Below are 23,817 nucleotides of genomic sequence, written 5' to 3'. Positions count from 1 at the left end.
GGATTCAATTCCCAGCACCCCACCCACACACACGAAAACAGTAACAAGAAAAAAAGACCATGTTTCTCAAAGCTTGGTTTTTTGTTTATTTTTTTGTGTGGTGCTAGGGAATTGAACCCAGAGCCTAATGCATGCCAGGCAATCATTATACCACTGAGTTGCAGCACCAGCCTGAAATTATTTTAACTAAAGAATTTATACTTTTGGGGACACGAGGGCTTCTATTTGAATCTCTAATTTATTCATCTCTATTAACAGATGAAATATTTAATTATTCAAAAGACCATTCCAAGAAAAACTGGACCAATAGTAAGCACAGGACTTAGAGTAAGCAAAATTTTTTTATGAAAACACTTCAGAGAGGGGTATTATTTTTTAAGTAAAAATTTAATAAGGAAATAATTGTTGAGGCAGAGAAGGCCCACAATGCAGTGGCCTGGGTGCCCCTCTGTTCCCATCTGGCTCTCATCTTGAATATGCTCCCCTTCTCCCTAGGCAGGGCCCACTGGAAAACATGCCACGGTTGTCACTGTGAAGCACATGTTTTTTTTTTTTTTTGCCAGGAATAGCCACCATGCATATGCAGTAGTACTTGAAGAAATTCTGTTTATCATTTAGGATAGTATAAACACATATAATCATCAAACTGAAAACCAAAAGATAGTTGAGTTCTCCCCCAAGCCCCCAACCCCAGACCTGACCATTTTTGAGGAAAAAGGAAAAAAAAAAAAAAAAAAAAAAAAAAAAGACCATTACTCTATCAGCATCTAAATCTATAACATCTACAGAGATATTAAACCAAGACTTAGTTTAAGAATGGACTCAGTGAGAAGTCACTGGCTCAGCAAAATCTAAGAAAATAAAAGGACCTTGATGGATTTGACTGCCAGTACCAAGAGACGCATTTCCATCACTTTGATGATGTAAAGCATTTATCTACCTATGTAATGAGTACAAATGCATCTACTTTAGATATATATTTATAAATAGCTCTTCAATCTTGAAATAGGATTTCATAGTAGAAAGTTCTCACATAAGGAAACAGAAAGTGTGAGATATTTTAAAGTTCCAAGTCCAGCTTTCTGATGGGTGATACCTCAATTCATTATAAATCAATTGTAAAAACACTAAAATGACAAAAGGTGAACTTGCAAGGCTGGGTCTAGGATAGAAAGCACTATATTCCCATAGGAATCAGGGGATCTATAACAAGTCACATGGTCTCTGCTGCTTCAGATCTTAAAGAAGCTGAACACCTTGAACTGCAAGAACCCAGCCTTGGTATGGGTACTTGTTTAAGATAAGTATTCCCAAATATTTTATGAGCCATAAGAAGTATAGACTTCTTATACTAAGAAGTTATTTGGTATTTATCTAAAATTCAAATTTATTTGGACATCTTTCATTTAATCTGGCAATTTTACTCTAGAGAGTAGAAAGACACAGCCATTCACAGACCTCCTCACTCCATTTAGGTTTTTGAAATATCATCCATAGAAATGCTAAAGAAACTAGATGCGGATAATGAAGAATCTACTTTCTTAAGAGTGAAAAAGATATTAATCAGAGTTGGCTGCTCCTAGGCCATGGTAAAAGGAAGGACAAAAACAGAAGCCCATCAGGACAGGGCTTCTCAATCTCAGCACTACTGACATTTTACAGTGGATAATTTTCTGGTGGAGAGGTGCTGCCTGTGCATTCTAGGATATTTAGCAACAACCCTGGTTTCTACCTGAAAGATAGCTAATAGCACCCCCTCGGTTGTGACAGCCAAAAATTCCTCCAAGTGTTGCAAAATGTCCCCTAGGGGCAAAATCTCCTTCTGTTGAAATCACTGGGTTAGAAAAAATGGTCAAATAAACAAAAAGTGTCACATTCATTAACCAGTGTTCATATAACAAAAGATTGTTCTCAAGGGAGACATTCTCAGCTTGGCATAGGCCACTCCAACACCACAACAGGGAGGAGAGGGCCTCAGCATTTTGGCTAAGACAATCAGAAACCCCCTGGTCTACACAAGGGTCAGAGAAGAATCTTTGGTGACCCAAGCCAACGAAGCTCTGCATGGCTGTGCATACATCACAGCAAGCAGGGCGACGCACCCAGCCTTTGAAGATGTTCCTTTTAAGTTAACCTCCCCTCCAACTAAACTCTTTCTAAATCTCTTCCTGCCATTTGGAAGTTGAGTGATTCTCAGCTGAAAAGGCCTGTATATACGAGGTGCAGATGGCAGCAGTTAGGGCCCTCACCAGATGCTGCAGTCTCTAATTTGATTGAAAGGATATAATTAGACAACAGAAACACTTTAATGAAAGAGCAAAACATGGAGGGAGGGAAGGATTGAAGGCCCTTAACTGATGCCAAAACACCCACCAGTAATAGAGGCTTTGAGTCTGGGGAAAAGCGAGGGGAAAGCCCCTTAAAAAGACAGTCCCCATCCTGTTTATTTCCCCGTAGACATAGGAATAGGGATTTTATTATTGTAGATTTCCACTGTATTTTATGTGGGAACAATCTGATTAGAACCAGAAGAGTCTTCGGAAGAACATCAAAGAAAAACAAATATGGCTTCTGTGGTCATTATTAAAAATATTTTTACCAGCCCAATAATTTTCTTTGAAGATGAATTTTTATAGATTGACCAGCAGCAAGTAATTTACATACTATGATGGGATTGGTTAACAATCCCTGCTAGTCTAAAAGGGGACTACTTGGTTGCCATGTTGTCATGCGACTTTAGGACATTAAGGAACCGGCATAGCCATTTAATCTATCTGCTTGGAAGATGTAAAGAGACCATGCAGGGTCAACCATACATGCTAAAGCTATGACCATCATGAATCATCTTCAAAAGTTGCTTACGCTGTTATTACCATTTCCTAGCTTTAAAACTTGGAGTGTGAGTATACTGTTCTGGTTCTAACCAAGTATCTAACCAAACTGAAAGAAATCCAGCCCTCAAAGTCTGCAGTTGCTAATGTGGTGTGACACTCGGGTTTGGAAGCGGCCGCAGCCTCCTCAGCCCACTGGAAGCAGGGCCCCGCCCTTGTGGTAAATTGAACAATAAAAGTTTAATGCTTTGGCTACCTGCCAGGGATTAAATCCATGGCAAGGGAAATAAGAATCTGGGCCCTGTGGAGGGGCAGCCCCACGAGGTGCTATTGTAGAAGTGGGAGGGAGAGAGGCAAATTTGCCTATGCCGTGGCCTAAACCCTCGCCTGCCGAGGTGCTTCCTAGCAGCAGACTTCATTCCTCTCCAGACTGGTACAAGTCGAGGCTAAGGCAGTGTTTAGAAAGAGGGTTACAAAAAAGGCAGGCGGGTAGGGTCTCCTTAGAGGGAGAAGGCAAGTTTCTGTAGAGTGAATATCTATAAGGGCAACCCTCTCAACATTTCTACAATGGCCTCTCTTCCCTCCCTGTTCAGTATGAATCCAGACAACATTTCAGAAAGTGAGGTCTAAGGAAAAAAAGTGCTGCCACCTTGGGAGGAAGACAGTGATGACAAGGGAGGGAAGAAAAATCAGAGTGACTGAGGAGGGCTCCTCCTGGATGAGTACCTCGCAGTTCCAGCTGGAGTCTCAAGGTCAAGCGGAATACAGAAGAAACGTCAGTCATGGTTGTCAGTCACGCAGAGGCTGCACAGTGAGCCAGCCAGAAACTGACCTGCCAAGTAGTGCCAGGGGCTTGAGAAGATCTCACCTTCCAACCCGGTGTAGGTAGTTTGCTAAAGGACACATTCAGCTCCTGCTATGCTGTCCTTATTTGGGAGGCAAAAACTTAAGACAAAAGCTACAGATCCAAGCTTCCGCCTCCCTCAAGTGTTTTGTATTAACTGTTCCACAGTACAAACACAATCAACTTGGTATGTTTGAATGTTTCACTTTGTTTCTTCAAAAGTGTTTTAATTAAAACGAAATAATCGGCCATGCTAAGCACATTTTTGTTTTGTAAAGACCACTTTAAATATGACAATACAACCATGGAAATAAAAATTAACTGCTTAAAAAAGTGACAGATATTTCTTTTCCTTTTTTTTTTTTCCTTCTATTCTGGCTGCTTTTCTAGGTCTCCAGGCTGATGCCACCTGCTGTCTGGGCTTTTCTCTGAGAAACAGATCTCTCAACGGTTTGTTCCAACCCACATCTGTAGCCATAAGCCATAGTTGAATGAACGAACTGTAGGCCAGTTCTCAGGCACTGTTTTCCTTATGTAGTCAACACTGAACCATACTGAACTTCCCTTTAAAGCATTTTGTAAAGTGTCATTAATGATCTGAATGTATGCGCATTCCCCCACCAGAAACTTTTTAAAAACTGTGATAAAATATAAAATTTATCACTTTAACTATTTCTCCCATCTGTATCTTTTTTCTTCTCCTTTGTGAGACAGAGTATCACTATGTTGCTTAGGCTGGCCTCAAACTCCTAGGCTCAAGCCACCCTCCTGTCAATCTCTTGAGTAACTGGAACTACAGGTACGCACCACTACACCTGGCTCCCATATGTATCTTAAAGTTAGTTAACCGTAAATGGTACAAGGCTCATCCACTCACCAAAATCAAGCATCCTTGTAAACTTTTCCAGACCACTGCATGCTGAAAAAAATCAGTATACATGGACCTAGAATAAGACTTGGTAAACTACAGACTAAGGGACAAATCTGGCCCACTGCGTGTTTCTATATGGCCAGAAGTCAAGAGTGGGTTTTACATTTTGAAAAAAAAAAAAATCAAAGGACAATATTTTGTGATAGTAAAATATTGTATGAAGCCAGGCAGTGACACATGCCTGTGATCCACGATACTTGGGAGGCTGAGGCAGGAGGATCACCAAGTTCAAGTTCAAAGCTAGTGGGGACAACATAGGGAAACCTTGTCTCAAAATAAATGGATATTGGGTGTATAGCTCAATGGTAGAACACCCATGGGTTCATTCCCTAGTACTGCAAAAAAAAAAAAAAAAAAAAAAAAAAAAAAAATATATATATATATATATATACACATATATGTATGTATGTATGTATGTACGTTGTATGTGTGCATTTAAATATATATAGTTTTATTGGAATACAGTCAGGCCTGTTCATTTACATTCTGTTTATGACTGCTTTTGCCCTACAAAGTCACAGTTGAGTAACTGCAACAGAGATAGCATGTGGTCCAAAAGCCCATATTCTTTACTGTCATGTTGTTGACAAAAGTGTTTGCCTACACCTGACCTAGAGCCTCAGGTGGTTCCAAGCCCAAATATCTGAACTGAAGATGGTATACCAAAAATCCCTAATCTACTGGGCGTGGTGGCACATGCCTATAATCCCAATGACTCAGGAGGCTGAGGCAGAAGTTTCGAAAACTGGATACCTGCCTGCATAATTTAGTGAGATCCTGTCTCAGAATAAAAAGTAAAAAGGTCTGGGGATATGCCTCTGAGGTACAGCACTCCGGGTTCAAGTCCAGGTACAAAAAGTAAAATAAAATAAATCCTTAATCTGGAAAACATAAGGCTACTTAAAGCAATATATTTTACCTTAATCATTTATTGCTTTTGGTCCAACTATACTGAACCATGACTGGATCAATAACATCTAGATTGAGTGTACCAACTTGCTGTTGATTGACAGTGAGCCTAAATGAAATGCTTTCTTGCTTTAAGATTTATGAAGGGCTCACAGCATAGCTCAAACATTTAAATTGTCTAAGGGCCAAAACAAATTGTCACCAAAGGGTCAGAGATCTCTTATGTCAGGTCAAAATGATGTACCTTAAAATACTCAGAGCACATAAGTAACTGATAGGTGTTTTTTGGTCTGCTTCCCTCTTTCTCTGCTTCAGTCACCATGCTGTGCAAAGGTAATTCTATTAACACTAATGAAGTCCTCAGGACTCTACAGAGAGTAGAGAACTTTCTGTTAACTGAACTAGTAGGTTTTATGGCAAGACATACTATAGGCTAATGGGACAAATCCCAGTTGAAGAGGTAGAGAATGAACGTCAATTTACATACTTATAAAAGGCAATCAGAACGTGGAGCTCTGTTGGTATACACCTTATAGCTCCTAGTGTGGTAAACCACCCATGAAAGTGGCTTGCCTGAGGCAGTTTGCCTTATACAGAGAACTCAAGTAGCCCAAGTCCACCAAAACTTATCACTCTTCATTAAAGGTCAGAAAATTCCAGATGGGAGACCTCTACAGAATGCCCATGGGTCCCATGGCCCAGGCTACCTTCCTCCTTGGGAGGAGACTCTAGATTCCACTATTAACCTCTATTATACTTCTTATTAGTTGTGAAGGAAGAAAGAGAATCTCAAAGGAAGAATGGAGAGAAGGGAGATCATTTAGGGTTGCCTACACACTGTAATTAGAAGTAGCATTGATGGGGAATGAGCTAACTGTTTTTATAAAGTCAGCATTCAAAAATGCAAACCACCAGTAATTTAAATATTACAAAATTGTGCAGAATACAACTATTGGAATAATTTTTTCCATCCACAAAATCTTAGAGAAAATTACAGTATCACAAAATATGAAATGTCAGTCTTGGCATATCCTCAGTGTAAAACGTGTTTTTTATTGGAAAGGATTTAAAAAACTAGTGGGTAGGCTTTTGACGGGGTATGATGCTGAAGACCATGTGGTGAAGACCATCTCCAAATCTGCTTCTGGAACTGGAGAGGAAAAGTCCCAAAGCACTCACGTATCAGGATGGTAAGAAACCAACCTGGTGAGATTCTTAAGTGAAAACCTGGGCCTCTTATCACAAATTGTCTCACAACGGTTTACTTGCCTTTACCCCAGACGCCTAATAAAAGCACAAGATTTGGGATTTAAACTATGTGCCAGTCGCTTCATTTGACCTAGCAAAGCAAAGGTGCCTAGGGAGACTCACCTTGCAACAAGCATAGGAGAGTTGGCTCACTTTACACTTTCCAGAGCCATTCCTCTGCCCTTTCCAGAGGGGAACCAGTCTATTTCCACCCATACCTCTCTCTCTCTGTAGAGGACATTAAATCCTGAACACACAGATGGCAAAGTGGAGCTAAGGGGTTACTAGGTTACAGTTATGTTGACATATCCTGGCTCTCAGAATGTCCCTCCCTCACGCCTCACATAAAGCAAACACTAGAAGTGATCAGATTGTAGAAGTCCCATAGAAAGCAGCAATCACTCTGAAACCACTTACTGAGCCTCAAGTTTACAGCTCTCAGAGACCCTTGTACTGATCTAAAGCCAAACTTTGCCTTTTACAGGGATTCATAAGACAGGAAGCTCACAAGCATTCCCAGGGTAAATGAGGTGTCTAGCACTTGGTGAACTGTGAAGCACTATAAAAAGTATTATTAAAATATGTTTATTGACTGCCATCTATATGTGGGTGTTACCTACAGTATATCATTTACTCTTCACAATACCCTGCAAGGGAATTATCACCATCACACCCCCTTTACAGATGAGGAATGTGAGGCTCAGAGAACTGAAAGCATGGCCTAAAGTAACACAGTAAATGACAACACTTAAGTCCTAGCTTCTCAGTAATCCAAGTTGAGTACACAAAGAAACTCTGAGTTATCTTCCACCAGCAAAATACCCTTTTGCAAACATCACAGCTCTAAACTTTGGATGGAGAACCAGAGGTGGTTGCCCTACTCAGGCAGACTGGTAGTGAGCTCTTCCCTTCCCTTTGACAAATGCCCTATGCTCATTACCCAAACAACCTGCAGAGAAACAAAATTGGGCCGTCCAACATCTCTTGCCTGCTCTTCAACTTGGAACGGATTCTGCTACAAGGAAGGGTGTGGATGGAAGCTAAGCAAGGTCCAGTTTCCATCCTGATACAGGCACCCACCTCAGGAAGACCTTGCATTGGCCCGGAGAGCAGATAACCTGTTTAAAGTGTGGGGTTACCCTAGGAGCTGGGTACCCCCCGCATTGCACACACTTAGGAGTAGCACCCGAAGTTCTTTAGGGGGAAGTTTCCCATCACTTGTTTCTTCTTTTCTCGCACTGATCGGACGTCACCTGAGTCCTGGGGAAGTTCAAAGCGGTCCCTGGGGCGGAAGAGGGAGGAGGGCGTCCTGGTTGGGTACAGCTGACAGTCCCGGGACCGGGATCTGTCTCTAGCAGGGCAGGTTAGTCAAGGCGAAACCAGCTCGCGAGGCTACAGTGTCGCCTAAGCTGGGCAGCTGGGACCCGGGCAGAGGAGCTGGGCGCCCGCTCCTCCCGCCTCCGCACCCGCTCGTGCGCTGGGAGGCGCCGGGGTCCACCGGTGTAGGCGGGAGGGGAGAAAAGGGGGCCGTGGGAGCGTCGCAGTGAGGCTCGGGGAGGGGATCCTGGCCCGGGGCAGTGCTACGGAGGGTCTTGGGGAAGGGGTGCAGCGCCTCGAAGCGGGGCAGTTGTCCCGGCCCGGGTTCGTCGCCGAGCCTTGGGGACCGGACCCCCGCGCAGGGTCCTCCTTGAGGGAATGCGGCAGCGCGTCCCAAGCTCCGAGACAGAGGGAACGTCTCGCCCGGGGGGCGTCACTGAGGAGCCTGGCGAAGGGGGTCCGGGGGGCACTGAGGAGACGAGGGCGTCCGGGCCTGGGGGGCGTCGCTGAGGAGCCCGGAGAAGTGCTCCCGCGAGGTACCCGGGCGCGAGGGAGTGGGCCCCACAGACCCGCAGGCCCGCGTCGCCCCTCGCGCGGGCTCCACACCCGGCAGGCGCCGGGGGTCGCTCACTCACCGGGTCCAGAGCCGAGGCCGGGGCTGGGCGCGGGCCGGGCCGCCAGCGTGAGCGCGGCGGCGGAGAGCAGGGCGAGGCGGGCGGCGGGCGGCGCCATGGGCCGTCAGTGCGGGGCCCCGGGGCGCGGCCCGGGGGAGAGGGGGCAGCGCCGGGAGCCGGGGGCGGCCATGGGAGCCGGACGCGGGGCCCGAGTGTGGCCCCGCCCCGGCCGCCGGCTGCCCCGCCCCGGCCCGCCCTCCCCAGCGCCACCACCGCCCCGGCCGCCCGGGGCCCGCCCGGCTCCGCAGCGAGGCCCGAGGGGCGGAGCCGACGGCGCACGCACGTCCCGCCCCGCGCCTGCCACTCACACGAGGGGCTACGCCTACCTCCCCTCACCTGGGCCCGCCCCACGGTGCGACCTGTTTGATCGAGGGGCGGGGCCGGGAGGTGAGGGGCGGGGTTCAAGGCCCTGCCTCTGAGTCCCCACCAAGAGGTTTGACCCCGCTGAAGCGGGTCGGGCGCCTCGTGATCCTTGCTCCACCCTCACTCGGGTCGTGACCCACGCGGGATCAACCACAGCGGTAATAATCAGAACGGCAGCCTGCAAACCGCTTTCCCTGCTTGGCTCATCGTAGTGGTTAACAAAAGGGTGCTTTGGAGTCAGCCTGCCCCGGATTCATATTTCACACAGTCACCTGTAAGATCTTGGACAGGCTTGAAGGAAATATAACACTTACCTCAAATTTTCTCTTCCGTTTAATGGGGGTGATGATAGCAACTACTCCCCAAAGTGAGATACTTTGAGATACTAAATGAGATAATGCATGGAAACATTTATGCACGTACAGTAGGGGCTCAGTAAATGTGGAGTTCCTTTCTCCACGTCCAACATAGCTACAAAGGAGGCAGCATAGTGAACTCTGGTTCAGAATCCTGTCACGTACTCTGTCAATTAGGGCAAGTTTCCTAATCTGAGCCGCTGCCATTTGCAAAATAAGAAACAAGTAAATAGCCCAAAACAAAGTCCAAAAATGGATGGGACCTTGCTGCTTCTTTCGCAGACTGGGAGACTAGGGCGCAGAGGGTTCGCGCCTTGCTTAAACCCTTAGCCCCGTGTGGCAGGCCCTTTGCCCCCCAAGGTCTTCCCCAGCCGCACCCAGTTCGGTGGTAGGCCTGCCTCCTCCCCCGCACTCCCCCAGGCGAAGGGGATTTTCCTACGCTCCCTCCTAAAATGCCACGGCGACGCCCCATGGGACAGGTCCAGGCGGCGCGCCCGGCGCTTTCAAGTCCCTGGTCCGGGACTTGCAAGTGCGGACCTGCGCCCGGCGTGGCGGCGGGAACATTTATTCTCGTGTGCAGACTCGAAGCACCCAGGGGCTGGGCGGTACCAGCCCCCAGGGCTCCAGTTCATCGGCCCCTGACCCGGGTCGCCCACTTCGAGAACCCACGCCCCCCCGAACAACCTCGGTCCCACACGCACACACCGCGCTCTGGAGGCTGGACCCAAGGGCGCAGCTGCCTCCCAGGAGGCCTCTCAGCCTCTGTCCCTCTCCACCCACACGCCCCGGCAAGAAGAATCTTGTTCAGGCTTTTGTTTTCGCTGTCGTTCCTAGTTTAAGAATCCTCTGGGCTCCTTTTTGGAGCATGGGGACCCGCTCCACACCCCAGACACGCTCCATCCCAGGAATACATCCTCCACATTCCACCTGCCGTGGGAGAAAAATAGGGGCACATCGGAGGTCGATACAAGATTTATTTGACCATCCATGTCTCCTGAAAATGCCTTTCGACTGCTCTTCCCCCTGGAGGAAGGTTCCCCTGCTGGGCGGCCACTGACCCCTATTCTTCACTTGACCTTCTCTCCTTCACGTACAACCAGGATCAGCCATATAAATTGCATGGCTTCATGAGAAATGAAGATGCGGGTCCTTTGTTCAAACTTTGGTGAGAACAGAGCATTAAAGCAAGCGTAGGTAGGACCCTTCCAAGCACAGAGACCTGTGTGGCTACACCGGTGGCACACCCATTAAATTGGCCCTATGTCCAACAGAACTCAGAATGTGTGCGAGCTCCTGCCCCCTCTGGCTGCTCTAAGAAGCGTCCCGCCAGCCTTCCCCACCCCCATCTTCTCTTTTCCAGTTTAAAGCCCAGCACAGGTGATGGAAACAGTGCACAAGAGGCTAAAAATACAGCCGAGTGTGTCTAGGTCATGGCGCTTAAGGACTCAAGGTCTTTTGCTCAGTTATGTGGTCCTGGCCTCTAGCAGGGAGCAGCCCAAGATATTCATTTCAACGCTTCACATGCCTGGGGTGTTTAGCAGCTTTATTTCATGGAAAGAGTGGGGACATTGACTGCAGCCTCTGGGCCACCAGGAGGATGTTGGTGTTGGTTTGTTTGCTTACGCTCTGCAGTCAGACCCTTTTCCTCCTCTGAAAGTGGCAGGATTTGCCAAAAAGCTGGAGACTAGCTGGTGGAGTTTGGGTCCTTCTGGTGTCTTTGAAACCCTAGTTAGGATGCTTTCTGACGAAAGGACAGGACAGTTGTTTTTTTAAGAGAGCACTAGACAGGTTATAATGACAATACCGAACAACTACTTAGGATTTTACCAAGCACTGTACAGAGTGTTTATGATCAAATTGCATAGACTCCTCCCAGGAGGCTTATGAGGGAAGTGTCCTTGGCACCCAAAGGTCACATGGTAGTGGGGCTGGGCTCTGAACATAGGCAGCAGGACCCCAGGTTGTATTCTCTTAAGCACCATTCCTAAATGTCTCCCTGTCTTTACAGGGTTAGGTCAACAAACAGTGCTCTAGGACTGGGATTATGGTGAGATGAGGGAGGTATGAACTCAGGCTAAAAATTTAAGAAGACTTAATAAAAATAGTAAAAAACAAAAAAAAAAAAACCTCAGTAGTCATGATAAATATTATTTAATAAATATTGTATACATCTAATAAGTTAACCAGCATTTTAATACAATATTTTAAAAAATGCAAATCCAAGAAGATCCATGATGAAGTTGGGCCTGGTGATGTACTCCTCCAGACCCAGCTATTATAGAGTTTGAGAAGGGAGGATTGTTTGAATTCTGGAATTCAGGGCCAGGGCCATCCTGGTGACATACTGAGACCTCACTCAGAAAGAAAGAAAAAAAGAAAGAAAAAAAATTCTCTGGGTGCGGTGGCACAACCTGTAATTCTAGCAACTCAGGAGGCTAAGACAGGAGGATCATAAGTTTCAGACTAGCTTGGGCAACTTGGTCAGACCTTGTCTAAAAAAAAAAGAATGAAAAGTTTGGGGGTGTGGCTCAGTGGTAGAGCACCCCTTGGTTCAGTCCTCACCACCAGAAAAAAAAGAAAAGAAAGATCCATGAAGAACAGAATGTTAACATTTTCAACATCCCTTTCTTTTCTTCCCTTCCCTGCTTCCTCCCTCTCTTTCCCTCCCTCCCTCCTTCCCTCCCTTCCTTCCTATTTGTGCTTGGAACCCCCTTCCCTCTCACAGCCTAGGCAAGCACTGAACTACACTCCAAACCAATATCAATACTTTCAATAAAGACTGGATCCATAGTCTGGATTTTCCTTTGGACTCTGGTCTGACTCAGCACAGAATGCTTACTGATCCTTTGTCCCAGGTTTGGCTCAGGCATCTGTTGATGGGAAATTCCAGAGAAGCAGTAATTTTCTTGTTCTGATGGAGGTGAGGGAAGAGAAAGAATCTGGACTTGAACACGGTGACCAAGAGTTATCTGTGGAGCTTCCAGGTGAATATGTTTGGGTTGGAAATGAAGAAATGGAAATCCTCTACATCCTGGGTCAGACAGGACACAATCATTTCACATCCTTGGCCCATGATTGGTGCATATTCAGCACATGTGGTCTAAATCATTGGTCCTTGGAGTTTGCATCATAGTTCAGGAATCTTTTCAAAATCTCTCTCCAAAGTTTTTCTCTCCTTTGCATCACTAACCTCAGCTATACTCCCACATGGGTGTGGAAGTTTGCTGCTGGGGTGTTAATAAAAATACCTTCTGAGGAAAAGAGAAATAATAATTCTATTAGAACTTGGGGGGGCATAAAGGGGAAAGACAAGAATTAATATAATGGGCTCAATTTCTTCTTGATTAGCTGAGACTCCAGAAAGAGAATAAAAACTAAGGGAAGCTAAAGGAAGGAAAGAAAGAAGAAAGATTATAGGAGCTAAAAATACTATGAGGAAAGCTTGGCTAAGCATCAAAGACAGGCAGATGTGTTTCCCAATAGAAGCACTGGTTTAAATATGTCAGGAAGCACAGCTCCAAAGGATGGGTGGAAAATAAGGTTATTTAGACGAAGCTCAGCAGAATAAAATTTTAAAATCTTTAGAGGAGCATCAGATGGAGGAACAAGGCTTTTAGCAATATGGAAGTCCTGCTGCCTCAATCCCAAATTCTCTGGATCAAGTGTTGGCACTGAGGATGGAAATTTGCATCACAGTTTCAGGACCTTGGACCAAATAGTCTTTCCAGCCTGACTTTATAATTCTAAAGGGAACAATCTCTGTTAAAGCCTAGCTACTTTCCTTATCATATCCTCAGCTGCCTGTTTCCCTTTCCATTTAATAAAACATGGACTATTCTGGAAAACTTCCACAACCAGGCAGGGAATGTAGCTCCCGTGCATACACCACTTCTGAGAGGTCAGTTAAGTACTATCCTAGTAGGACTTAATATTTAATGAAGATGAATCATGAGAAAAGAGTTGCTGTGATATCCAAGCCAGATCAAAACATTTCCTACATTCAATAGGCTTTTTACTTAGTTTCATAAACCCCATATATTTATATAAATGACCTGAAATGAAGATCATATCTAGGAGCTAGAGAGAGTTAAATCAGCATGAGGGCCACAATATAAATAACATTAAAAGAAAATTATCTATTTTCTCTAGATGTGTTCTCGAATTCAATCTCCACCATCCCAAAGACAGAAACTGCAGTGATTCTTTTTTCTTTTGCACCCCTTGGGCAAGGACATTATTTATTGGGTACTGGCTATGTACCGAAAGTCATGCAAAATGCTTCACATGAATTGTTCCACTCTTCTTATAGTGATTCCTGGGTAGGCGCTATTACTATCCTCATTTCACAAATGAGTACGTGACAATTCAGAGATGTGAATTCACTTGCCTGTTGAAAGGACTAGAACCAGGCTCAGAGATGGGCTGACCAGAGGAGAGGCCTGCAGTGGGACTGGTTTGGAGCACGGGTGATGTAGACTTTGGTTGAGTTCAGTCTTTTCTGATTACTAGTTATGGGGCATGGCTCTTTTTTTTTTTTTCTCCCCTTGGTACTAGGGATTGAACTCAGGGGTACTCGCATACTGAGTCACATCCCCAGCCCTATTTTGTGTTTTATTTAGAGGCAGGGTCTCATTGAGTTGCTTAGCGCCTCCCTTTTGCTTAGGCTGGCTTCCCAAGCCAATCCTTGCAATCCTCCTGCCTCAGCCTCCCAAGCTGCTGGGATTCCAGGTGTGTGCCACCATGCCTGACTGGGGCATGGCTCTTAAGCAACTTGCCTCAGTTTCTTCATCTTTAACATAGGGATGGCAAGAGGACCCATATAGTACTGTGGGTAGCACTTCATGACATGAGACTTGTAACATGCCCAGAACAGCACCTTGTCTTCAGTAAATATTCAATAAATATGAATTTTGTTAATATAGGAGAAATGGAAACCAGGACTAGTTATAAGGAAGGAGAAGGTTACCTGACAGGGCACAGTCAATTGAAGTTATACTAATTGGAGAGAATATGGGACTTACCAGATTTAAAGACTCTGTGTCAGATGCCATCCATGTGAACAGCTCTGTAGGAAAAGAAGGAGGTTCAAAGTGCTCAGAGTCAGAGCTGTGTCACTTGGTCATTGAGTAAAAGACCTAGGAAAGTTTGACTGACCAAGGGGTGTCTGGGAAGGAGGATGAGGTACAGAAAAGTCAGATTCAAGACAGAAATAAGGAGAAGAGAAATAGAAAAATTCAGGTGGGGTTGCAGCTCAGTGGTAGAGTGCTCGCCTAGCACATGTGAGGCACTGGGTCGATCCTCAGCACCACATAAAAATAAATAAATAAAATAAAGGTATTGAGTCCATCTACACTAAATGAAAAAAACAAAAAACAAAACAAAACAAAACAAAAAAACCCCAACTATTCCAATTGTGACTTTTTGGCGCCACATTTGCCTCGTGTCCCTGCTAGGCACAATTGAATGCAGATGGACACAGGAGGACCAAGAGCCTGGTGCCACCTCTCCAAGATTCTCCAGCTTTGAAAGGATGCTTGCCTGCCTCGTCTCCAGACGTTCGCAAACCCTCCCCAAAGACAAACCCTTTCCAATGCCCTGCTCTAAAACTGACCCACCTCTTGGGAGGTGAGGCCAGACCTCGCCACTGAATGGGCACCATTGTCCTCCCAAGTGTCTGTGGGTCCAGATGCTGTCGGCGGGGAGGTGGTTCCACCGCAGCCTACAGTGCGGTCTGCCTGTAAGGCTTTGATTCACTCCAGGGACAACACTCAAGAATTCAAACAGGCAACACATGCAATTCCAGGAGTCTCTGCCAGCCTCCTACTCTGTTTTTCCATCATTTCACTCTCCTCCCTTTCGGGAGGGAGCCTCCTTTGGCATTTTGCGCATGAAAAATCAAAACCACCACAGGGCCAACACCTGATAAGGAGCTAGGCATTGCCTAAGAGTTCCCAGGAAGAGGCGTCTTTGTTCTCCTTTCAAGCCCTTGACACTGCTAACAGCTCTAATTACTGCATTTGCCATGGGATGTAAAATAATACCACATTCCAGAAACCCTGTAGTCTCCCTGGGAGAGACACACAGGGAGAGGTGCCCAGAGCTGCAGGAACGTGTTCTTTCATTTCTGGTCCCTAATGTTGGCAGCTATTCTGAGAACTTAACAGTACCTTCTTTATGTGTGTGGAGAAGGGCACTTTTGCACGTGTAAGGATACATCATCTCACTACCCCTATCCACAAATCTGGTCCGGGTATTTGACAACATTTCATGCAAAGCATGCTTCTGAAGAACATTAGGATCTCCACCCAGGTCATTTTGGGGGAAATGAGGACTTCAGAAGTTCCTGAGGCTTGAGCAACAACAAAATAGAACTTCTTCCAACGTAATTTAACTATAAAACCTGATGATGTAACACACACCCACACCCACATCACAGACCAAAGTGACATCACAAATACTAGAGATAATGGTTCCAAACTGCCTACATGTAAGCCAAAGTCGAAACAACAGCAGTTTGCCCACACATGACTGAGGCAGTGAAAGACAGGTGACGAGAAGTATTCAAACAAAGCAATTAAACAAACAAACAAAAAACAACCAAAAGAGAAAAAAAAAAAAAAAAAGAAAGAAAAAGAAAATACATGTTTCTTCCCCCTACTAAGCTAGCTAAAATAAAATGTAAGGCAACCGAAATATGGTAAGGTGATATTTATTAATTTTTATTATTTTTTGGGTACTGGGGAATTGAACCCTGGGGTGCTCTACCACTGAGCTACATCCCCAGTCCTTTTTTATTTATTTGTTTTTTTGAGGCAGGGTCTCTTTAAGTTTCCCAGGCTGGCCTCGAACTTTTGATCCTCCTCCTTCAGTCACCTGAGTCACTGGGATTACAGGTGTACACCATGACACCCAGCTGATTTTATTTTCTATAGATGACATTTCTTAGAAAGTCAGGTCTCTTCAAGAATGTGATTCTAATCTATAATAATAATAATTCTAATCAAATTATTTTCTTGTTCTTGCCCAGTCCCTGGAAATGGAGGCAAGTGTGAATTACCTGGGCTTTTGCCATCGTGGACCCCAAGTTTATTTTCCTCTTGAGCAGCTTTTCTTGGCTCATGGCAGTCTGGTTAGAAGGTGTCTTGGGGTTTGGCAGGACTCACCTGTTTCAATTCTGTGTTGCAGGGTGGCTGTGAGTCGCTGTAGCTCACAAGTCCTGAGTGATTCCCTCCCCTCCCTTTCCTACTGGGCTTCCTTTATTTTTTCCAGCAGACTAAAACTGTCTTCTAGTTGTAGTCAACCCTCCCTGACCCCCAACTTTCTGCCCCAGCAGGCTATGTTCTTTAAAAGTTGTGACCTTGTAAAGTTCCTATCTCTACCCTATTTGGTATATAAAGAAAGATCTTGGTGAGCAGGACAGGACAGAGGCCACATAGTGACATTTCTAAGATTCATGTGGAAGAAATGATCTATAGAAAGATGTTAATACTTAGCCTCCAAAGTATAAACCTAGTCTCTGCTTGAGAACTAGTCTTTTTTTTTTTTTTTGTCCCTTTTCCCCCTATAATTCTAGCACCCAATCAATGTGAGACAAGACCCCAGCATCCCCACCTACGGACTCCGAAGGTCCATCTTACTGAACACCAGGCTTCAGGACTGCTATGTGGTCTCACCAGCTCTCACCAACATCTGGACGGCCAGAACATGTGCAAAGCAGAACATCAAGGCCCCAGCGCCAGGTACCACCTCTTGCTGGGAAGTGGTGAAGAACCCGATAATTGCCAGTTCATTCTCCCTGGCTAAGCTTGTGCTTAGAAGGCAACTGAAAGATAAATGCTGTCCAGTACCTTCTAAGTTTGGAGAAGCGAAGCCATTGAAGAGATTAAAACCCAGGGGCAATCCAACAACGAAAGCCACCCAGCAGGTCAGGATAAGAAGCTCCATCAGATCCAAGAGCAAGCAGCCAGCTGGGCAGCTGCTGGGCTCACCTGGACGACAAGGACAGAACCCTGCAGGAAGCATCAGAGAGGTAGACAATGACCAGGAGTGGAGAAAGGGTGATGGGTGGGAAGAGGGGAAAAGGTAAAGAGATTTATACCAAGTAAAGGAAGTCCTACAGTTGAAGACAGGTTTGGGGAGGGAAGGTACCCAATGATAGAGTACTCAGAGTACCAGATCTAGGGTCATAGTATATATAGTATATATACTATATATATATATATATATATATAACTTATACTCTGCCTTGCTCCATAGGAAGATGAAGGAACCTTCATAAACAGACAAAAGGAACTTGTAGGTGAAGGAAAAATGAGGGTGTGAAAGGTCAAGATACGGGTAATGCAAAGCTTATGCATATGTGCATGTGAAGTAAGCTATGCCTCTGGCCTCCAACTTCCATATGGAGAACTTGGCAACCAGAGGCTGATCCGAACCAGCTCTGTCAATCCACGGTGGCCAGTAGAGCTGAGTGTGCCTTGGATCTAGGCTGTCAGGGTTCATATCCTAACTCTGACCATAATTGAGGATCACCTTGGGCTTAACCTCTTTGTGTCTTGATTTTATCATATAAAATAAGGGATAATGGCCTTTCCCTTACAGGGCTTCATGAAGATTAAATGAGTTAATACATGCAAAAGGCTTTAGAAGAGCCTGGCACAGAGTAAATAATTAGGATCCTGTGTGGCATTCAATAGATGACAGCTGTGGTTATTAACCCTCCAACTGTGTGGCCTTGGGTAAACCAGTTCCGATTTCTTTGCCTTTAAAGCTGTCTCCTGCTGACCTTCCAGGGCCATAGGGAACACACGCAGTGGTACATAAAGGGGTTCAGTAAGTTAGAACATGCTAGACAAATGTTGGTGGTCGCTGTAACCAAGACTCTGGGACACAAATCCCTGATAATTGTTTTGAGTTCCCTTCTCAAATTTTAGCTTTGACTTCTCTGTTTTCGTCCTGGCTAGAGCAAAGAAAGTTCAAAGGAGAAAAAAGTAACAGTCCGCCAAGATCTTGAAGACAGATATGTGGAACGCGTGGCCGCCACCCAAGCACTACCCTGGGACAGTGGGAAGGCAGCCTGGAAAGGCCGACCATTGCCTCCTGAAACCCCAATGAGGCAGCAGGTGTCGGAGGACATGCTAACAATCCATGGCCTCCCCACAGAGTGTTACCAGGCTCTGTACCATGCTGTGGTGGAGCCGATGCTGTGGAATCCTTCAGGAACCCCCAAGAGATACAGTATGGAGCTGGGCAAGGCCATTAAACAAAAACTTTGGGAAGCTCTGTGCAGTCAGGCTGCCACTCTCGAAGGTGCTCAGAAGGACCCACTGTCTGGCAAGAAGGGGCTGGGTGTCCATGAGCCTGTGCCCAAGAAATGGCCCAAGAGTAAAAAATAAAAATAGGGAACTCATGGGAATAGGATATTCTCTGCTAGATGTCTGAAAAATAAACCCTACTTTGCACCTTCTACATAATCTCAGAGTGCTTTACAAATTAGTGACTACCCTCCCAGGGAAACAAGACAAACAGCTACGGGATTTACTCAAGACTAAGTTCATGGTTAGGTAATTCATGCATGTGTGATTTAAAGAGATGGGGCCTTGCTATGTTACCCAAGCTGATCTTGAACTCTTGGGCTCAAATGATCCTCCTGCTTCAGCCTCCTGAGTAGCTGGGATACAGGTGTGAGACCTGCATCCAGCACATGGTCATTTAATTTGAGGGCTAGATATTTGGAGTTTTTTTCTACAAAGGTTTGAGGGTCTCTCAGTCTTCTACATGGGAAAAGTCCTTCAGGTGGTTTATACCCAGTCTAGGTCCCAAAATTTAAAAAAGTGGACTGCTAAGCTCTTTATCTTTGACTACCCCTTTTCCTAGCGCCCTCCACACACCCTGAGCAGAAAGCCTCTCACTACCTCAAGGAAATAAACCCAGTCTCTAGCAGATGCTTGCCTGTGACACTGCAGAAATGTCTCATAACCTGCACTCTGTGTTAACCAGAGAGTTAATGCCATGGATGCTTCCACCAGCAAGTTGAAGTTCAAAGCACTGGCCCATCCAAAGCTCGTTATAGACCCTGAAGACCTTAACCAAACAGCAATGACAACATATAAAACACATACTTGATAAAATTGTATTTTTTTTTTACAGTATTTGTACAATTTGTTACAAAACCATAGAAGACTACAACTTGTTTTAAATCATTTTTGGTCTGCAAATATGTAAAATCTGTGTGCAATGATCATGTATTTACAGGGCCTTGTGTTAGTCATTTTCAATGATTATTCCAAAAATGTCACACTCTCAACATAAGACATGGCTTAAGATAAATATATTAGTAAATAAATATTCTGAGAACATATTTCCATAAATGAAATGTGCTGCTATACATATACAGAATATACATAAGTTGTTTTCTAGCTTTTAAAACATTTTTTTTAAAAAATGGTAATGTTGGAAAAAGAGCCCTTAGACCATTTTATTACAAAATCTTTACAGCAAAGTCTTTACAAAATATCTTTTAAGTGCTATGGGAGAAATTAAAACAAAACTTTTTAAAATAGTGCCTTGTTAGACCAACACAATAAGAATTTATATAAAGAATAGAAAAAGGCAGTTCTGTTTAAAAGACAATGCTCTTATTAGTAATTAGTTTTTCGACCTCATTTAAAAAGCATTAGCCCTGCGTGAACTTAGAGACAAGTACATAAGGGACGATATGAACAATAGGGCAGCAGATGGAACCGAGTAAATGACATGGGCTTGGGGAGGGGGGTGTCGGGGCTGAGAATTTAAATCACCTTACTGGACCTGTGTCCACAAAGAGGTACCTCATTGGTCAGAACATCCGAACTTCCATTTCCAGCTTGTTCTAGAACTCTTCAGTTTACGTGGCTGCCCTACACCCACAGCTGGGCAACAGGACCCCACCCTGTCACTCCCTGACTCAGGGAGGTGGGGTTCCCAGAGTAAAATAGGATGCTCCATTTCCACGGTTAGATAACCACCATGCCACTGAGAGTCCACTGACAAAGGTACCTGTCACCAATATTAGAGTCCTAGAGTTGCAAAGAAGACATTTCTTTTGACTTAATGGTGACACAAGATAGGTGACTATTTTATTCTGGTGACCTCCCTGTCTGATGAGCCAACACAAATTTAAAAAAGATGGTGGTTGGCATTTAAGTTTTTAAATTTTCATTTTTGCTTCTACCACCTGTAAACTACAAAAATTAAATATCCTCCTTTTGTTGTCTGCAGTTATCACTCATTCAAAATGAAATTGAATGCATTTATTTTAACAAGTCCAGTGGCAGCCAGATTCTCTATTCATCTATTTATTGCTTAAGGCTTTTGAGGAGCGGTTTCCAGCCAGGACTAAAGAAAGCTGCTTTGGGGGTATGGTTTCAGACAAGGAAGATAATATGCATTCAAAGGCATTAAAAACAAAAAAGCAAAACCACAAACAACAAAAATCTCAACAATGAGAAGCTGCTTTTTGCAGTTCATGTTAAAAGCCATACCCCCCCTTCCCTAAAACCATGTAATGCAAGCTGTTGTCCTCAGCAGCTGCTACTCCTGGCCCCAGAAATAAAGGCAGCCCTGATCTCATGTCAACAGCTTAGGCGCTTCTCACACCCTCGCCAACAGGTGTGCTGCGACAGCTTGGGGGAGCCACCCCCAAGGGACCATACCCAAGGCTGGAGGACAAAGCTCTCTGCAGTGAGTTCCTAAATGGCAAATGGCTCCATCCTTTGATGCTGGGATTGTTGTCAAATTCTAGCTAGAAATAAGTACATTTCCTGATCAGAGGCTGGGTAAGAGAAAAGTATCATGACACAGAGAGAGCTCAAAGAAAATGTTCCAGTCTCGTCTCTGGGTTGACTTCCTGTGAGCCTGACTGGAGAGCGGCAGTAAGGGTTGTCTTGCAACCTAGGGTGGTCCCTATTTCCCCTACAGGGGGCTAGATCTCAAGGTTCCTAATCTGAAATGAACATTTAGACCCAACAGACCAAGCTTTCAAATTGCAACAAGTATTTGCTAAATGAATAAAAGTGACCAGAAATGACTTCACATGAGGGCTAATGTGATTAGTTTCCTCTAAGGAAAAAAAAAATTTAAGGACAACAAGGACTACATTGGACAAAAAGGATGACAATCCCTGATCTGAAGTAGTTTTAAATATTCTCTCCCTTTTAAAAATGAAACATCTTAAAAAAAAAAAAAAAAAAAAAAAAAGTTTGGGTTCTTAAAAACTCTCCCTCCCCCTTTTAAAAAACAAACAAAAGGCTGGAAAAATATACAAAAACCTACCCTTTGGGGTCTAAACTATCTGATAGTCTCTGTCTCATGGAGAATCAATACATAATAGTGCATTAGGTAGACAGGATAGTAGACATTTGCAGGCGAGATGAGCAATTTCAGCCATGAGGCAGAGGGCTGAATAACCCTGAAGCGGTGCTTCCGTTGGGGAATGGAACAGGAAAAGCATCATTCGAACGGAGCTCAGTGCACACCCTGAGGGGTCTGAGAACGTGCCCCCAGGAAGGCAGCCCAAGGAAGCAGCAGTCAAGGGGCATGGCTGCCCTCACAAACACGCATGCGCACAGGCTTGCGCCAGCATGCCCATCCCTTCTCCAAAGGGTAGCGTGCTGCCGGGTGAGGTGAGTGGAGCGCACTCTTCCCAGCCCCACTGGACACCAAGGCCACAAAACTACATTCCTCCTGGGTGTCTGCCCCATACACCCCGTTGAACCATTTCTGCAGCCAGTGGCAGGAAGCACAAAATATTTTTGCAAAGGATTCCAAAGTCAGGATCACAGAAGGGAAAGCTTCTTCTTCCCTACCCCAGGGGTCTGAGTTCTTGTAGAAGACTCCATGAACACTGCCCTTATTATAATCTGAACCTCTGTCAAGACCAGGACCAGGAACTCTTTTTGCTTGGGATAATGACCCAAGGGGACAGATTGAGGATACCGGGCAGAATTGTCCCTTTCACCCTGGGGCTTATGTAGCAATGGCTTGACTCAGCTCTCCAGTACTGCAGATTTCATGGCTTTGGTCTATTAGCCATTTCCATCACCTGACTACAGGTGAGGGCTGGAGAGGCATGGCTTCCGAGAAGACCTGACATTTTGTACGTTCAGATTTGCCACAAGAAAGGCAGCTTTGCATTGTTCCTCAGAGTTTGTACCCATATCAACTAGCTTTACTTCAAGTTTCTGGTTCATTTTCTAAGGCAGGTGTAGCCCTGAGCTTTTCAAAGGCCTGAGCTCCCTCCAGGGAGACAACAGTATCTACACATGATGTGGTTCATTTAATGCAGCAGTGATTTTTTTCTTTTTCTTTTTCAGCAAAAGTTGGCAGCTAGGGTTCTTTAAAATATATATTTAAATAACTTTTTACATTTACATATAATATCTTAAAAAAAAAAAAAAAAAAAAGCAGAGAACTCAATCCCACACACCTCGAAACCCCAAGCACACACTTTACAAAACAAAACAAAAAAATGTTATCAAAAGAGGCAAAGGACTCAGAATTTTGTCTGTTGGTTTGCTAATGGGGGTGGGGTGGGGGAGTTGCCACAGGTGGCTCACATTTTAGGTTGAGAAAGAGGGCTCTCTTTATTACCACTTTTGTGTTTGTCAAAGCTAAAAAAAAAATTTGTTTCGAAGGAAGTCAGAGTTTGGAGTCTCCGTACAATTCTCAATTTCCAGGTAAGAGTTCCTTCTTCGCTCAGGCTCTTGTGCCGCTGCTGTCTGACGGGTGAGATCCCAGTCCTAGAAGAGAGATGGAGATCAATCATTAGGGGAGGGAGGTGGCACTGCAGGCTTTGGGCACAATGCGTAGGGACCAGGCAAGGGACCCCAGTACCCCATCGTCTGTGATTGGCAGGCTCTTAGGAAGTGGCAGCTCCTGAGGTGGATGGACTGTGTACGTGGTAACCACGGAAGCACAGCTCCTTTCCTCAAAGGAGCTCAGTCTATGCCAAGAACACATCTCACCTCAGAGCCTTTTGGAAGCCCTTAGGTAGCATGAAAACAATGCACGAAGTGATGTTAACTGAGTGCCCAGGGTGCAGCACTGGGAAGAGTAGGGAGGAAGCCCCTCACGGAGCCTGGAGACCTTCCCACAGAGTAACTTCAGCTTGAGTTGGTTTAGGAAGTAAACAGATGGTGTGAGAGTGACCCCAGCAGGGCTAGAGGGTCACAAGGTTGAAATCTGAAGGAAAGAAGTAGAGGAGAGGTCTGGAGACTGAAAGCAGCTTGGCATGCTGGAGGGACAGGGTGAAAGCCACAGTAGGAGAGAGCAGTGAGCGAGGAGGAGAGCAGAAGAGGCAATGGTT

General features: G+C 45.1%; 3 protein-coding genes across 4 annotated transcripts in view; 1 reads left to right on the top strand and 2 right to left on the bottom strand.

The window, feature by feature from the left end:
* The window catches only part of KREMEN1 (kringle containing transmembrane protein 1), a 63,095-nt gene extending 54,122 nt beyond the window's left edge, over positions 1-8,973 (bottom strand). For both annotated transcript variants that reach the window (XM_079151386.1, XM_079151387.1), the window contains exon 1: positions 8,716-8,973. In XM_079151386.1, coding sequence (XP_079007512.1) covers positions 8,716-8,812 — 97 coding nt within the window. In that variant the 5' untranslated portion in view covers positions 8,813-8,973. The remainder of the gene's footprint in view (positions 1-8,715) is intronic.
* On the top strand, positions 8,811-18,873 carry LOC306667715 (uncharacterized protein C22orf31; the record flags this gene model as incomplete). Its single annotated transcript, XM_079150419.1, has 6 exons — positions 8,811-9,141; positions 9,817-9,861; positions 9,953-10,078; positions 12,399-12,457; positions 17,047-17,502; positions 18,437-18,873. 6 exons carry the CDS (start codon positions 8,811-8,813, stop codon positions 18,866-18,868), a joined length of 1,449 nt encoding a protein of 482 aa, XP_079006545.1. The 3' UTR covers positions 18,869-18,873.
* Positions 18,874-19,582: 709 nt separating this feature from the next.
* The window catches only part of ZNRF3 (zinc and ring finger 3), a 146,036-nt gene continuing 141,801 nt past the window's right edge, over positions 19,583-23,817 (bottom strand). Inside the window, exon 9 of the mRNA XM_079151312.1 lies at positions 19,583-23,251. Within this exon, the coding sequence (XP_079007438.1) occupies positions 23,208-23,251 (44 nt within the window). The 3' untranslated portion in view covers positions 19,583-23,207. The remainder of the gene's footprint in view (positions 23,252-23,817) is intronic.

Source organism: Sciurus vulgaris, assembly GCF_902686455.1.
Source record: "Sciurus vulgaris genome assembly, chromosome: 8".
In the NCBI taxonomy this organism is placed as follows: domain Eukaryota; kingdom Metazoa; phylum Chordata; class Mammalia; order Rodentia; family Sciuridae; genus Sciurus; species Sciurus vulgaris.
Note: the sequence above shows the minus strand (reverse complement) of the source record. Positions and strands in the feature narration are given on the sequence as shown.